General features: G+C 56.2%; 2 protein-coding genes across 3 annotated transcripts in view; one reads left to right on the forward strand and one right to left on the reverse strand.

Annotated features, from left to right (window-relative positions):
* Positions 1 to 6,172: 6,172 nt before the first annotated feature.
* Positions 6,173 to 10,015, reverse strand: CCDC71 (coiled-coil domain containing 71). Of its 2 annotated transcripts, none has more exons than XM_006909085.2 (2): positions 9,912 to 10,015; positions 6,173 to 7,850 (listed from the first exon to the last, which is right to left on the reverse strand). In XM_006909085.2, the coding sequence occupies exon 2, from the start codon at positions 7,796 to 7,798 to the stop codon at positions 6,413 to 6,415; it is 1,386 nt and encodes a 461-aa protein (XP_006909147.1). In that variant the 5' UTR covers positions 7,799 to 7,850; positions 9,912 to 10,015; the 3' UTR covers positions 6,173 to 6,412. The 2 variants fall into 2 exon arrangements, with proteins under 2 accessions (XP_006909147.1, XP_015442639.1); XM_015587153.2 differs by lacking the exon at positions 9,912 to 10,015 and adding an exon at positions 8,000 to 8,749.
* A 3,726-nt stretch (positions 10,016 to 13,741) lies between these two features.
* KLHDC8B (kelch domain containing 8B) overlaps positions 13,742 to 14,099 on the forward strand; it is a 5,337-nt gene continuing 4,979 nt past the window's right edge. Inside the window, exon 1 of the mRNA XM_025044863.1 lies at positions 13,742 to 14,006. The gene's annotated coding sequence lies outside the window, so the exon portion shown is untranslated. The remainder of the gene's footprint in view (positions 14,007 to 14,099) is intronic.

Genomic DNA, 14,099 nt, shown 5'->3' on the forward strand with positions numbered 1-14,099 from the left:
TGGACACTCCCCGCTTCCCATGAGTCCCAAGGTCTGAACCTTGGTTTCCTCCTTCCCCTGTGCCTCCTGGACACTCACAGGCAGCTTGGGGTCAGCTGGCTGGACGCCCTGGCCAAGCTCGGCTTCAGCAGTAGCCTGGTCGAGGGCAGCGCAGAAGTGCCCTGACTGGAGTTCATGGCAGCGGTGGCCATGGAGATGGGGGCAGCACAGAGGCCCTCCCCCGTAGAACATCTGAGTAAGGATGGGGACAGAGGATACAGAATCAACACTTGATTCTTGCCACCTGACACATCCCAGGCCCTGCCTTGTACCTGTTGCTGTAGGCACCCCCAAAGTCACAGTCACAGGGCCGGCAGCCAAGAGGGTCACTGCTCACACCCCAGAACTCGGGCTGTACAGAGAGAGTAGGTGGATGAAGGGAGGACAGGAAGATCTGGACAGGGAGAGGAGGGTGAGGGGCTTGGGAGCTCATGTGCTGCAACTGCCTGTTGCAGGAGGAAGGGGATTGAGTACAGGGCTTGATGGCTCCTCTGCCTGTGGCCGAGAAGGGGCGAGGAGACTCTGGCATACTCCTGCATGGCTTCATGGAGGGGAGTAAGAGGTAAGAAGATGCGGACACAGCCAGGGTTAAAATGAAAGTTAAAGGATTTGTAATGTTCAAACAAAGGTAGGAAGGGGATGGAGTTGTTCCTTGAACTGAGTCTTCCTTCAAACGCATTTGCTATGAAACACCTTTCAACCCAGAGTATAATACTGTTCTAACTCATTTAATTGCTTTTCCTTCTATTTCCAAAGTTCCAACCTGAGGGTATATGCTGGTTCAGCTAGCCAAGGTGGCTTGACCCTGGTGACTAGGTCAGGAGGTGGCACCAACCCATGTGCAAGGCTCGGTCTACAGTTACACTGATTACAGCCTTATATTTGTCAGCTTCTAGAAGCTCAGCACCCAAGATCAAGGTCAGAAGGCCGGTCAAGGCTCACCAGACAACGGCTGCAGTCCCATCCAGAGACAAAGCATTTGCAGTGACAGGCACCACTGGAGGGATCACAGGCATGAGTGCCAGGGACTCGGCCCCGGGGGTCGCACCTGCAGGCTAAGGCACAGGGCCAGGATGCCGATGGGACTGCTGCAGGGGTAGGTGGGTGCATGTGTTATTAGGGCAGTGATTGGGGGCCGAGTAAGGAGACAGGGGAGGAGGGGTCCACTCTGAGAGTCACTCATACTGGCAGCCCTCTGACTGCGTAAGGCTCAGGCCATAGTGATTGGGCCGGCAGGAGTCACAGCGCTGACCCCAGACATTTACTTTGCAGTGACACTGCCCAGAGAGGAGGCCACAGGTCTCATCTTTGTGGGTATCACACAAACCCCCTCCCAGGGTACCCACAAGGTCACAGTCACAGGCTGGATCAGAGGTCAGAGTGAGGACAGAGTTAGGTCAAGTTGCCACGGAGTAGAAGGATCGGTGGGGTCAGGGCTGGGATTGGAGGGCTCACGTTTGCAGGAATAAAGGGAACGGGGATCTTCCTGGGGGATCTCGGTGGAAGAAGGGTTGGCAGAGCTCACAATGGCACCCAGCTGTGTTGTGCTGACATGCATCGCACATGCCTCCACTCGCATTGCCAGATGCCAGATACAGGGCCATGTCAAAGTGACAACTGCGGGCATGCCCATGGCAGAACAAGGAAGGTGGATATGGAGTGGGCTAAGCCATGGCAAGTACGGACTGGTAGAGCAGGGTGTGGCACCTACCCTGGCAGGCATGGGGATGCCCAAGCTCTGCTGCACGCCATGGATCGTCCTGGTACAGATCTTGGCAGTGCTCACAGTGAGTTGTGCAGTGATGGCGGACACAAAGGCCATGCATCTGGCAGGAAAGAGGGCAAGATGAGTCTGCCTCAGTGCCCCAGCTTGTCCACCCAAGCAGCCACAGGACGCCCCTCCATGGCACTCACCATGACTTTCGCATTGGCTATGGCCCCAGGTGCAGGCCTGCACTCAGAGCCATGGCCATGGCACAGGTAGCTGCCACGGGCCACGAGCTCATAGAGGGCATAGTAGTAGAAGGGGTGTCCCTTGAGGCCCCCTGGGGGCCTGTCACCCAGTGTGTGCAGTTTGGCGTTCACATGGATATTAGTCACATGCAGAAACTCTGGAGACACAGATGGTGAGACCTCAGGTGCACTGGTCATCATTCCTCTATGGCGCGGTCTCTCCCCATCATTGCATCACTTCCTCCAGTACCCCTGCTGTGGGACTCCCATCCCAGATCCCCTGGACATATTATTTTAGGATGACCACAGCCTAATGGTGGTAATTCCACCCCTGCACTGCTCTAGCCCTGATATCACTGAGTTGAGACCTACACAGCCCACTGCTTCCAGGACACCCGCTTCTGGCATCTCTAGATATTTGAAACCTGCTTCCCCAGTGCAGTAAAGGATTCCATTTCCCAGCCCGTCACCCATACTAGAAATCAGTATCATCCAAACCACATGAGGTACTAGTTTGTTTGCTTATTTGTCAACTGTCTCACTTTTATGTCAGCTCCAAGAAGACAGCAACCTTATTTGTCTGCTCCCCACTGAGCAGTTTAGAAGATGCCTGGCACACAGCGGGGTTCAACGGGCACTTGTTAAATGTACACATGGACCGAAAGATGGATCCATGGCTCCTCTTTCTGCTTCACAGCTTATGTCAGTTACCAGGCCAAAGCTACTTCCTGTCTCTCTCCTCTGCCAGGTTTCTCCTCTCTCCTGATCAAAAGAACCAGCAACAGCTGCTTGGGGACCTAGTGTGGGGGTTCCAGGTGAGTAGCTGGTAATAACCACAGTCAAGGTGATGGAGAGTGGAAAGAAAAAAATTAGTTTGGGGTTTGTCTTCCTGCTGTGGTACTCACCTAGCCTGGCTCTGGGCTGCCCTATTAGATTATGGTTGTGTCTTTCCTGTCCTTTAACAAGACTTCTGTTTTACAAGGAAGAGGTCACACCCAGAGACACCTTGGTGCCACCTAGAGGCTTCTGCAGGGATGTAGGGCATCAACTAAGGCCAAGATGATGAATCAAGGGGGACAATGACAAGGGGGACCATGATGGGGCAGTGATAAGGATGGTGACAAAGGCTCACAAAGGGGAGTTATGAAGTACAGTGATAGGGGCAGAGACATGGGAGACAGTGATGGGGACCACAACGGGACCCTACAAAGGAGTTCTGGGATGGGGCAGAGCGGGGGAACAATGCAAGGGGACTGAGCTGGCTTGCCTGCCACCCTGCCTCTGGTACACACACCAGGCAGGGCCTCCCCATCCCCTGGCATCTGGCTGTCCTGACACGCAGGGAGGACAGGATTGGCTGTGGGAATGATTACCCTGAATCTTGGGGTTGTTTGGGTTCTCCACAGGAACGGCTGGGTCCAGAACTTTGAAAATTATCTGATTGGAAGAAGCAAGCCTGAGCCTCTGGCTTTGCCCCAAGGCCCACCCCCACTTCCTCTGGCCTAACCTTGCCCTCAGTGGAAGGCTCCATATCTGAGTAATGCTGGTCACAGACGGCATCAGACACTGTGGCCGAGGCAGGAGGGATCCCAGGAAAGAGGCCTGAGCAGTTGTGAGCAAAGTATTGGTCCACGTGCCAGGAGTGGCCATGGTCCACTGAGTGCTCAAGGAGCAGAGCTGCTGGGCGGAATGTCTGAGGACAGGAGAGGGTCCTTGGGTCACCAGGGGCAAGCATCCCTGGTGGCCAACAGGTCAGGGGGCACAGAGCCAGCCTTCAGGCTGGGGTACTGGTAGTCACCTTGAAAGTCAGGATGAGTTGGGTAAAGGAGAAGGCACACTCTAGGTCTAGCTGGAGGGTGACATTCTCAACACCTGTAACCACAGGGGCTGGTCAGAGTGACTAGGCCCTGACCCTAGACCCCAGACCCACGCGCCGGCACCCTCACCACTCTCTGCTTGCCACCAGGACCATTCCGGGAGATCACATTCTCAATGCCATGGCCTCCCCTCCCCCGAGAGTCACAAAAGAAGCAATTCTCAGAGTCCTGGGGGAGTACCCAAGGAAGTGGGTCAGGCGGAAGGTGCCCGGTTGGCGCCTCCACTCCAAACGTCACAGCACTCGCCTCTTGCTCTAGTCCCTGGCAGACCTGAACTCCCAGAGCCGACCCACCCAGGAAAACCCAAACACATCCTGTCCATTGTCCTCACCCTCCTCCCCACCTGTAGGTGGCTGAAAATGCAGTAGGGCTCGGGGCCATGGAGCCCACAGGTGGATGAGGTTGAAGGCCCCAGCCGCGGCCAACAATCAGGTTGCCAGTGGGTGGGTAGCAGCTGCAGCTTGAGCAGCCGGGTGGGGGCAGTGTATCTGGCACATCCCGGACAATTGTTATGGGAGCCTGGACTGGGAGGGGCGGGGTCTGAGTAGAGAGCTTACGGGTAAGCTCCTCCCACCTCACACCACCCCATAGGGAAGCCTAGAAATTTTTTCTCCCCTCCGATAGCTCTTGGGGAAGAGAGCTGACCTCTCACCCATTGGTGGTGACAGCAGCAGTAGCACTGCAAGGATGGGGCCTAGCCCAACTGAGGGTCCTGTGCAGGGGGAGCTGGAATCAGGCCTGAAAAAGAGAATGCAGTGGGCCCCTCGCTAGGACACACCTGAGGAGCTGCACACGGCCCTCAGGTCATCCCCCACACTCTCATGGTAGGTCCCCCACACTCTCATGGTAGGTGAAAGCGGGGCTGCTAGAGGCAAGGCGCATGCAGGATCTTGGGGCCACCACGCAGCTGAGAGCAAGGGGGTCTCCAGAGCCAGGAAAACCAGAGGAGGCTGCGCTCAGGGAAAGGATATTAACAGCCACCAGATGCAGAAGGTGGGGAGGAGGCACCAAGGAGCATGCAGCAGCGGAGCTTCTCTGCAGGTCCGCCATCTGACTCAGCAGCCGGGGCTGGTGGGGCTGGGGTTCAGACTAACTCAGAGACAGAAAAGATGCGATTCTCATTCAAATGAGGTTCCCACCCCTAGCCCTGAAAGGCTGTGTCTCCAGAAGCCTCTGGGAAATGCGTCCCCCTCCCTGCCAACTCCAGCCACTGCCTTTTAGGCTGGGCAGCCAGCACAAGGGCTGGCAGATGGACGGGACTAGTTTTGTTCAGGGCTCAAAGCCCAGCCCCTCTCTAAAGCAAGACCTGATAATGTGTAAAAAATACAGGCCCCTATTGCTAGGCATGAGGAGGCTGGACCTGGGAAGAGACAGCACATGGAACCCAGGCGGAAAGCGCTGCTGATGGAGGGAGTCTGCAAACCCTCCTGGCTCAGCTACCACAGTAACCCACCCACCCAAGCAGGAAATTCCTTGGTCAGTGAGAGAAGACTCTGGCCCTACAACCCAAGCCCCAACCCCTTGCCACCAACTGGGGAAGTCGAGGCCTGGCCCTGCCTCAGACACACCCAGGCAAAGCCCCAAGGTTTCAGCCAGAGCAGGCTGGAAGACAAGGCCAGGCTGTCTGCACTGCCCCTGAGAACAAAACCACTTCTCTGGCCTAAAAACCTTCCATAGGCATGAGGAGGCTGGACCTGGGAAGAGACAGCACATGGAACCCAGGCGGAAAGCGCTGCTGATGGAGGGAGTCTGCAAACCCTCCTGGCTCAGCTACCACAGTAACCCACCCACCCAAGCAGGAAATTCCTTGGTCAGTGAGAGAAGACTCTGGCCCTACAACCCAAGCCCCAACCCCTTGCCACCAACTGGGGAAGTCGAGGCCTGGCCCTGCCTCAGACACACCCAGGCAAAGCCCCAAGGTTTCAGCCAGAGCAGGCTGGAAGACAAGGCCAGGCTGTCTGCACTGCCCCTGAGAACAAAACCCCTTCTCTGGCCTAAAAACCTTCCAGGTGCAGCCACCTACTGTCCTCCTGCATGGGTAACAAACCAGGCAGCCCCAAGGGAGGTGTCCCACCTGAGTCGCTCTGCCCTCTACCCCCAGGGACTGCCCCTACACATCCACAGAGCCAGCATCTCCAGAGGGGCCTGGAAGCTGCCCCTTCCCACACCATCCCATCACTCATATTGGTGACCTGCCCCCAGCTACCAGGACCTTCTCTGGCAGCCCTGTTCCTGTATGTTCAAGCTGGCCTACCGAAGCCACACACACACACAAAAAGACCATGGAGGGTGGGCAGGGACACTGAAAGGTGGAAAGGTATAAAACGTGATAGATGGAACAGTGGACATACAACTCAAAGAGTAACAAATCACAGTGCATTGCGCCATGAGAACACCCCTCCCATCCGCCCACCCCACCCCACATCCTCCAGTCTTTGAAAGGAGGCTGGTGGCTGCCAGGCCCTAGAGAGGCACCCAGAGTCCTCAGGGTTGTGGAGTCCATAGGCATTGCACACTGTGCCACTGACAACAGACAGATGGGCTCAGTTTCCCCAAACACTGCCATGTGAAGGAATCACTGAGTATGGCAGCAATGGCTGGAGCCGTATTACAGGGGACAGGTTCACACGGAGGATCTGCTGAGCCCGCTGCCGCACCTCATCATCCGAGGACCACCTGTCCACCTTGATGGCCCGGAATTTCAGTAGCTTTGCTGGTCCAGGCCCTAGCCATGCCTTAGGGGATCGGGGCCCAAGCCGTGTTCTCTTCTGGGGAGGAAGATCCTTTGCCTCCTCAGCCCTTTTCCTCTTCTGCCCCACAGTCTCAGGGCGGCTTTTCTGGCCCCTCCTTGCAGTCCTGGCCTGAACAGACCCTTTCGGCCTGCCCCTGCCCCTGGGCTGGGTCCGAGCTGCCTTGGCCTTGGCCTGCGCTGCTTTGGCCTTGGCCTGCGTTGCTTTGGCCTTGGCCTTGGTTCGCACTGCCTTGGCTTTGGCCTTGATCTGTGCAGCCTTGGCCTTGGCTTGTGCAGCCTTGGCTTTTGGCCGGGCCTTGCCAGCTTTGACCTGTGTTTGAGCCACCTTAGCCTGGGCTTTTTTGGTGCCCGGGGCAGAAACACCTTTCCCTCGTGGGCCACTGAAGGACCCAGTGGCTTTGCAGGTCTTGCTCTGAGGCCCACTGCTTTGTCGGGGTCCAGCCCTGGGTCCTCTGCGAGTCAGACACTTGGGGCCCTTGCTTGTGGCTTTTCTAGGACTTTTGGGCTGGGGGTTTCCCATCCCTTTCCCTGGACCTTTCCGCAGCTTCAGGGGCGAGTCCGCAAGAGAGAGCTGCAGTGACTGTGTCTTGTGCTTGGCACCCAAGCAGGGCATGGAAGTCTTGAGTGGAACCAGGGCCTCAAGGACAACGGAGAGCCGCATGGCAGGGTAGACACCTGGATAGAGGTGGGTGGGGAAGCCCACTGCCGCACCCCGGGCACGGCTGGCACTTGACTGCTTCAGGGAGCTCAGTAGCAGGTTGGTGGTAGCATGCTTGGTGAGGGCTGGTGTGGATGCTTTGGCCAGCCTGCCAGAGAGTGCCATGGGAAGCAGTGTGGCCCGACCTGCAGGCAGCCGCATGGCAGTTCGGGGAACATTGGATGGAGGTGATGTGGTAGCTGGGGTGGGGGCACGAGCTTGCAGCTTTGTCTGGCTTGGGGGGCTGGCTGTGCATGAACTATAGCCGTAGACATCACCACTGCGCAGGATGGTGGGCTGGAAGCCATCATCCCGCAGGCCCTGCAGGAAGGCCACAAGCTGGGCCTCTGTGGCACTGAGATCCTGGCTCATTGGGTTAAAGACAAGTAGCGCCTCCTCCAGGGCCTTCTTCCCTGCTGTGGAGATCCGTGACCAAGAGTGTACAGCTTTCTCCTCCACATGGTGCACCACCACACTCATGGCATTAGACACTGCAGATCTGCCTGCGTATCTGCAAACCAGCACTCGGCACCTCCAAGGCAAGAGGAAAAGAGTCAATAAGAATGGCATCAAGATAAGGGGCAAGAGTAGGTAGAAAGATCAGTCAGGGCTTGCACTTTCTATAACAGGGTCCTGGCCAGAGCGAGCCACTCCTTGAAGCGAAATGTGGTTCTGACCTACCATGGCAGGGGTTGGAGAGTGGGAGAGGACCCACGTGGGTCAGAGGCAGCATCTTCCGGGTACATGTCCTCAAGCTTATTGGAGCCATCCAACACACTGTCGGGTCCCTGCAAAGATCTGGGCTTGACCAGCCTATTTTAATTCGATTCTATATTTTGAGGCCAGAAACCTAGTATCAGACTCAACCCTGAGAACACAGGAGACTATCTCTGTCCTCAAGGACCCCTGTACCAAAGGCAGGATGTTCTTGGGGGTACACACTGGCACCCAGCTCAGCTCGCCAATGAGCCAGGAAAAGATTCCTGGGAGAGGCAACACCTAGCTGGGACGAGTGATGAACAGGAAAGGACCAGATGGAAATGGAAAAGGGGAAGACCTTATGCAATGGCTCCTAAGTGAAACAGAGTAAGGCACACTTGGTGTGACTGGAGTCTGTGGTCAGAGCTGGGAAATTTAGCTGGAAAAACAAGCGAAAGCAGAGCAACGCAAGCCTTGAATGTTCCTGAATTCTTGCCACAGAGTCCAGACTTACACCCAATATCCGTCCCCTCTCTGTTCCTCCAGCTGCTGCTGCCCAGGGGTGAATCTCCCTGCCACCCAGATGTTCTGCTTTCAGAGTTCCCAGAAAGGCTGCTGGAGCCCAGAAAGGCGCCTGAAGGTCCAATTCCTAGCACTAAAGTTATGGAGACCCATGAGACTCTCCTTCAACAGAAATTAAAAAGATAAGTAGCACGTACTAATGACGTAGCTCTAGGAAATCAGGTAGCCTGGGGGCCAGGCACACTAAAGTTATGGAAACCCACGAGACTCTCCCTCAACAGAAACTAAAAGGATAAGTAGCACGTACTGTAGCTCTAGGAAATCAGGTAGCCTGGGGGCCAGGCAGCCAGACCAAGAGCCCAATATGTAACAGTGGGATTCAATGGCTCCAAGCAGGATAGTTAATACGGTGGACAGTAGAAATGTGAGCTGTCCTAACTAAGGCTTGGAGGGCTGCAGCCCTTGGTACAGTCCAGATGGAGCTGTCTAGGAACACCCAAGCTTTTCTAGAGAAGCTGTAGGCTGTCAATCATGACTAATATCTAACGCCCCAACCCAGCACTGAGGGCCCCCAGAGGCAGCTCCCCATCTGCAAGGCAGCATTAAAAGATCAGTTGGGATCAGGCAAGTCCCTGGGGCCAGGAGGTGTGTCTGTGCAGCTTCTTCTTAACAGCCCTAATGGAGCACAGAAAGTTCTCAGAATCCCCAGGAGGGCATGCCCTGGGGCTCTTTGTTTGGAAACATTCCCGGATCCTCAGGTGTCTGGGGCATTTCCCTCGCCAGAGGCCATTCTCAAAGCACGATCCTTGCACGTGGCTTTATTTTATTTCATTTTTTCCAGGGAGTGTAGTTCCCAAGGATGTGAACTGTAAAACAGGGAGGGGTTCAGACACCAGACAAAGATATTAGGGATGAACAGGGTACTCTTCCGCCCAGGTCGGTCTGGACCCTTAGGAGGGGTCTTCTGGGCTTTCCAAGAAGCTCCGGAAATAGAGGCCGCAGCCCGGCCACGGAATTCCCTTCATATGTGCCCCAGGGGGCGGCAGGGGAAGTTGATGAAAGATGGGGGACGGGAAAGGCCGTTCCAAGCGGACCCCGGGCGGGGGTAGATCAGAGCCCTCGGGCTAGGAGTCTGCGTCTCTGGGGCCCGAGCCGCGGGTAGGAGCGGGGGTCTCAGAGGCAGCGAGATGCGCGGGACCGCGGGGCGAGCCCGAAGGGTCGCGCAGCCCCAGGGTGGGGTCGCTGGGCACGGGGTGGGGGTGGGGTGAGAGTCTCGGCTGCGCCGGGGGAGAGCCGGCCGCGCGGCCCATCCACCCTGCCACCTCGCGGACAGCCCCTCCGCGGCGCGGCTAGGCCCACGGCCCCAACCTACCGGCGCCGCCGCGGGGACCCAGGACGCGCCTCTGCGCCGCCTCCGCTGCTTCAACATGGCCGCCCGCTGCGCACCGGAAGTGCGCTGCGCTTCCGCTTCCGGGACCTGGCCCGCCCTGGTGACCCTTCATCCCCGAGACCTTGTTTCCCCCAAAGTCTAGGGGCGGGACAGGTGGGTATCAGGGCGGGCTTCCTGGAGGAGTAGCCGCGGCCACCGTTCTAAACCCATCCGGGCCTGTACTGGAGTCTGAGGAGCAAAAGTGCTCTCGGACACGGCCCGGGCAGGACTGCACTGGAACCCTCACCAGGACTGTATTAGAGGCCCAACTGTCATCCAGGAGCCTGGTGGTGCAGCAACATCTGGGAAGGACTCCCGGCAAGATGCCAGCCATCCTCCACCCTCTGGACCTCCCGCAGCCACTGACAAGGCCTGCCTCTGTCCCAGGCACCTGACCAGAAGGCAAAAGAGGTGTTTCCCCCTGCCTGGGAGTGCCTCAGGGGAGCCTCTTTGTTTTGCAGCAGGGTTCCCTCTTCTGAGGGCAGTAGGCCCTCCTCTCTTCCTGAGAATGGAGTCCACGGCAAGTGGCATAAAAGGCTGGTGTGCACACATGTGCTGCACACAAGCCCAAAGCTGGGCATGTCCAATCTGAGAGTCCCAGCATTCCAGTGTGGGCCTGAGTGTACGCCCAGCAGCATATCCATGGGTGTGGTGGGAGGACCCTGGCCCAGTCTCAGCTCCATCAGCCTCTATGACAGGAAAATCTTGCCTCCGCACTTAACTCTACCCCAAATCTCTGTCCTTTTGCCTAGGAGACTGGGACCTCAAGTCTTTCCACCTGTATCCTGGGGCCAACAGATGAGTGGTGGTTACAGGGTCCACTGCCCAAACAACACCAGGTGAAAAGACATAGGTCAAAGTTAACCCTAGGAGTCTGAGGGGTCGGAAAGGTCACCACTGCTCTGACCAAAGGCCTTTCTGGGTCAGGTAACCTCAAATCTAGGTTGGGAGGCAGCATGGGATCCGTTGTTTCATAGATAAGATAGTGGGGTCATTTGCACTTGGGTCAGAGCCTAAGCTAAGAAGCAGAAATACTGCTACAACTCTTGGACTCTGACATGTACAGTGGTGCTAAATTTGGTAGCTGGGGGCAGGTGGAAGACTATGGACAATCATGAGAGGGTGGCTGAATGCTTCACTTGGGGACTGGTTAATAACTCTTCTCCCTCCCCATCTGACTTCAGGGGACTCAGGCTGCTCTACATTTTTCTGCCTATTGGAGTGGTCTGGGCACCCCTAAAGAGAAACACCAACCCTAGGCCTCATCTGGTTCCCGTGAGCTTCCTAGGGCCTCAGCACTGATGGTGGGGTCCTTAGTGCCTTGAAATGTAGCCAAAGTGTCTAGCAAGAAATGCAAATTCTCCTGTTCCTCTGGGGTCAGTGCTTCCAGCCTTCTGTCCTGGTAGAAAGAAGGGAAAGTTAGCGTCCCAAGGGCCAGAGTTTCAGGAGGTATAATCAGAAAGTCCCACCTTAGCACTCTCAGTCCCCATCTGTGGGTGAGCCCTGTCTCTGCCCATCCATGGTTGAGGATTAGCTGTTCACTCTCAGGACCAATTCAGCCTCAGCTTCTGCCCCAGTTGTCTTCCACAACTTCTCCAAAGCCAGCAGTGTTGGCCTGTGTATGCAGGTGGGACCAGGGCTGTGTAAACAGAAGCCACTTCCACGAAAGCTTCCAGGAATGGCATGACCTAGGTGTGTTCTTAAAAAGGGATCCCTCTCTGGTTGGTGTCCAGCCAAGAGATCAGTGCAAAATGGGAGACCACGATGGGTAGGTTCATCCCTGGGCTCTGTCCTTTCCAGACACAGCGGGGATGATAGAGGTTAGGGGTAAGGGTCATGAGGTACCTAGCTCCCTGAGGAGAGGCTGATCCTTCTGCCTCTGGGTGCCCAGTATGGCCCAGATGGGACTCTCTGGGAGCATTCATCAGAGTCTAACTTAACTTGGACTTTGGTGGATGGTGACCCTATAGGTGTAACTGGGATCAGACAGGATGAGGTTGGGAGAGAGCACAGCGTCATCCCAAGATCCAATCCTTGCTCTCCCTTTGGCATATTTTATAGCCCTGAGTGGTGGACTCTAGACCTGTATCCACCTGAGCAGAGAGATCTTGTGGAGATCTAGATGTGACTGAGGCCAGTGGCCCAGGAGAGACCACCCAGGGGGGAGTCTGTGTGCCAAGGGGAAAAGCCAGGGCCAGATCTTGAGGATCCACTTCTTGGGGGAGGAAAGAAAGCAAGGCCTATAAAAGACTCAGAGAGAGGCAAGATATCAGCAGGAGGAAGCAGAAGTCACAAGGGTAAAACTTTGAAGATGCCACAACATTTCAGTTAAGACAAAACCACAGGGACCCCCTAGTTTTAGCTCTCTGGTGTTCCATGGTGACTTCTGCAAGAGCAGTTTTGAGGGAGCAGTGACAGCAGACATAAGGTGGCAGATATCAAGGCAGTAGAAAGAGAAGATGGCTTTCAGAGTTTGACTGGAGGGGAGGAAGAAGAGACGAGGGAATTGGGGAGCTGGGAGGTATCTAAAGGTAGGAGGCTTTTGAGTGTTTAATTGTTAGAAAGGAGAGGAGGGGAAGGAACCTGAAAAGGGAATAGTGGGAAATGTGAGTGGATCTGTAGGGCAGTGTGAACACCCGGAGGGGGAAGTAACCAGTGCCCTCAGTGAAAAGTAAGACTGGGGCAGAGCGGAGTGGGAGGATGGAAGCCTTCTAAACCAGGATCTGGAACCAGCCTTGGCACCACCATTTCCATACAAGCCCTCCAACTTCAACTGCCAGCTCCTGAAAGGGGCTGAATTCTCTTTCTGGTCATGGACAAGGCTCTGCCCATACTCTGGGCAGGCCAGAAGTCAGGCGAGCTAGGTAATTAATGACCCCAAGCAGCTCTCAACCCATGACTGATGGAGATCTGAGAAAGAACCTTGGCAACCCTTGCTCTGAGCGGGGAACAAGAATGTGAGGCCCATGTTCTACACTGGCTCCCAGAGTCCCCAGCAGGGTTTGGTCCAGGTTGCCCAGAGTGATAACTTGCTTGATGACACATTCTTTATTGGCTGCTTCCCCTGTCTCTTTGCCACTCCTCTACTGGCACTTAAGGGTCTCATCTCCTTAACATGAACTGTGCACTTACATCTTTGTCTCCAGGTGTGGTTCTAGGGAAATTGAGGCAGACACTGTCCATGAAAGACGGACAAGATAGTAGCGAGACTTCTTCTCATAGATGACCACTGACCTGTACGAATGCTTCACCAGCTCACAGACTTAGCCAGTGCTCTGAATGTTCAGAAGATGGGTCTGGGTCTGGGTCTGAGGTAGGTAACCCTCTGTCACACTAACTTGCTCTTGCCTGACCCCTTAGTTGGCTAGAGGCAGGCCCAGGACCCTGAAGATGGATAGTCACAAAGTATCTCGGATCCCAGAATACTCCAGGCTTTAGGCCCTACAGAATGAGTCCAGAGTCACCAACCTGGAAGACCCCACCCTGGCCTCTGACTCTTCAAGTTCATCTGCTCAGAGCTACCCTCCTCCCTAGAACTCCTCCCACTCAGGCCTGTGGAAGGGCTTGTCAGGTACCGAGGCTGGCACTGACTGCTCCGACAACCCCCGGTAGCTTCAATGTACACCATAAGACATATTCTGTGCCTTGCTCTTTGCCTGGGGAAAGGCGACCCCAGACACCGCCCCACCAGAGTAGCCCAGGCCACACCCCAAGTGGCCTCCAGGGGGCGTCGCAGCGAAGCCTGTGGTTGGGCTCATCTGCGCTCAGCCTTACTGGGCAGACGCTGGCCCCTCAAGCTCCCAGGTTCTGCTGGCCCGACCCCCCCGCCGCGGATGCTCTCAGGCTGAGTCTAGCTCAGAACCACCCCCCAACACACACACACCATATACGTGTGTGTTGCTCACTGTTGCCTCATTTCTACCCCCGCCCGAGGTCGGACCCTAAATTCTGGGAAGGCCCAGTGTCCACATGTCCGTCTGTCTGTTCGCTCGTTTGCCTGTAACCACGGGTCGGCGCGCCCTGCTTCAGCCACGGCAGGTGCAGGGTTAAGGTGGGGGGGAGTGGGGGGGAAGGTTTACCCGAGTCGGGAGGGGGGACGAGGGGCGGACCCCGTCCAGCCCCGCCCCGCGC

This window comes from Pteropus alecto, unplaced genomic scaffold (genome assembly GCF_000325575.1).
Source record: "Pteropus alecto unplaced genomic scaffold, ASM32557v1 scaffold53, whole genome shotgun sequence".
Lineage (NCBI taxonomy): Eukaryota > Metazoa > Chordata > Mammalia > Chiroptera > Pteropodidae > Pteropus > Pteropus alecto.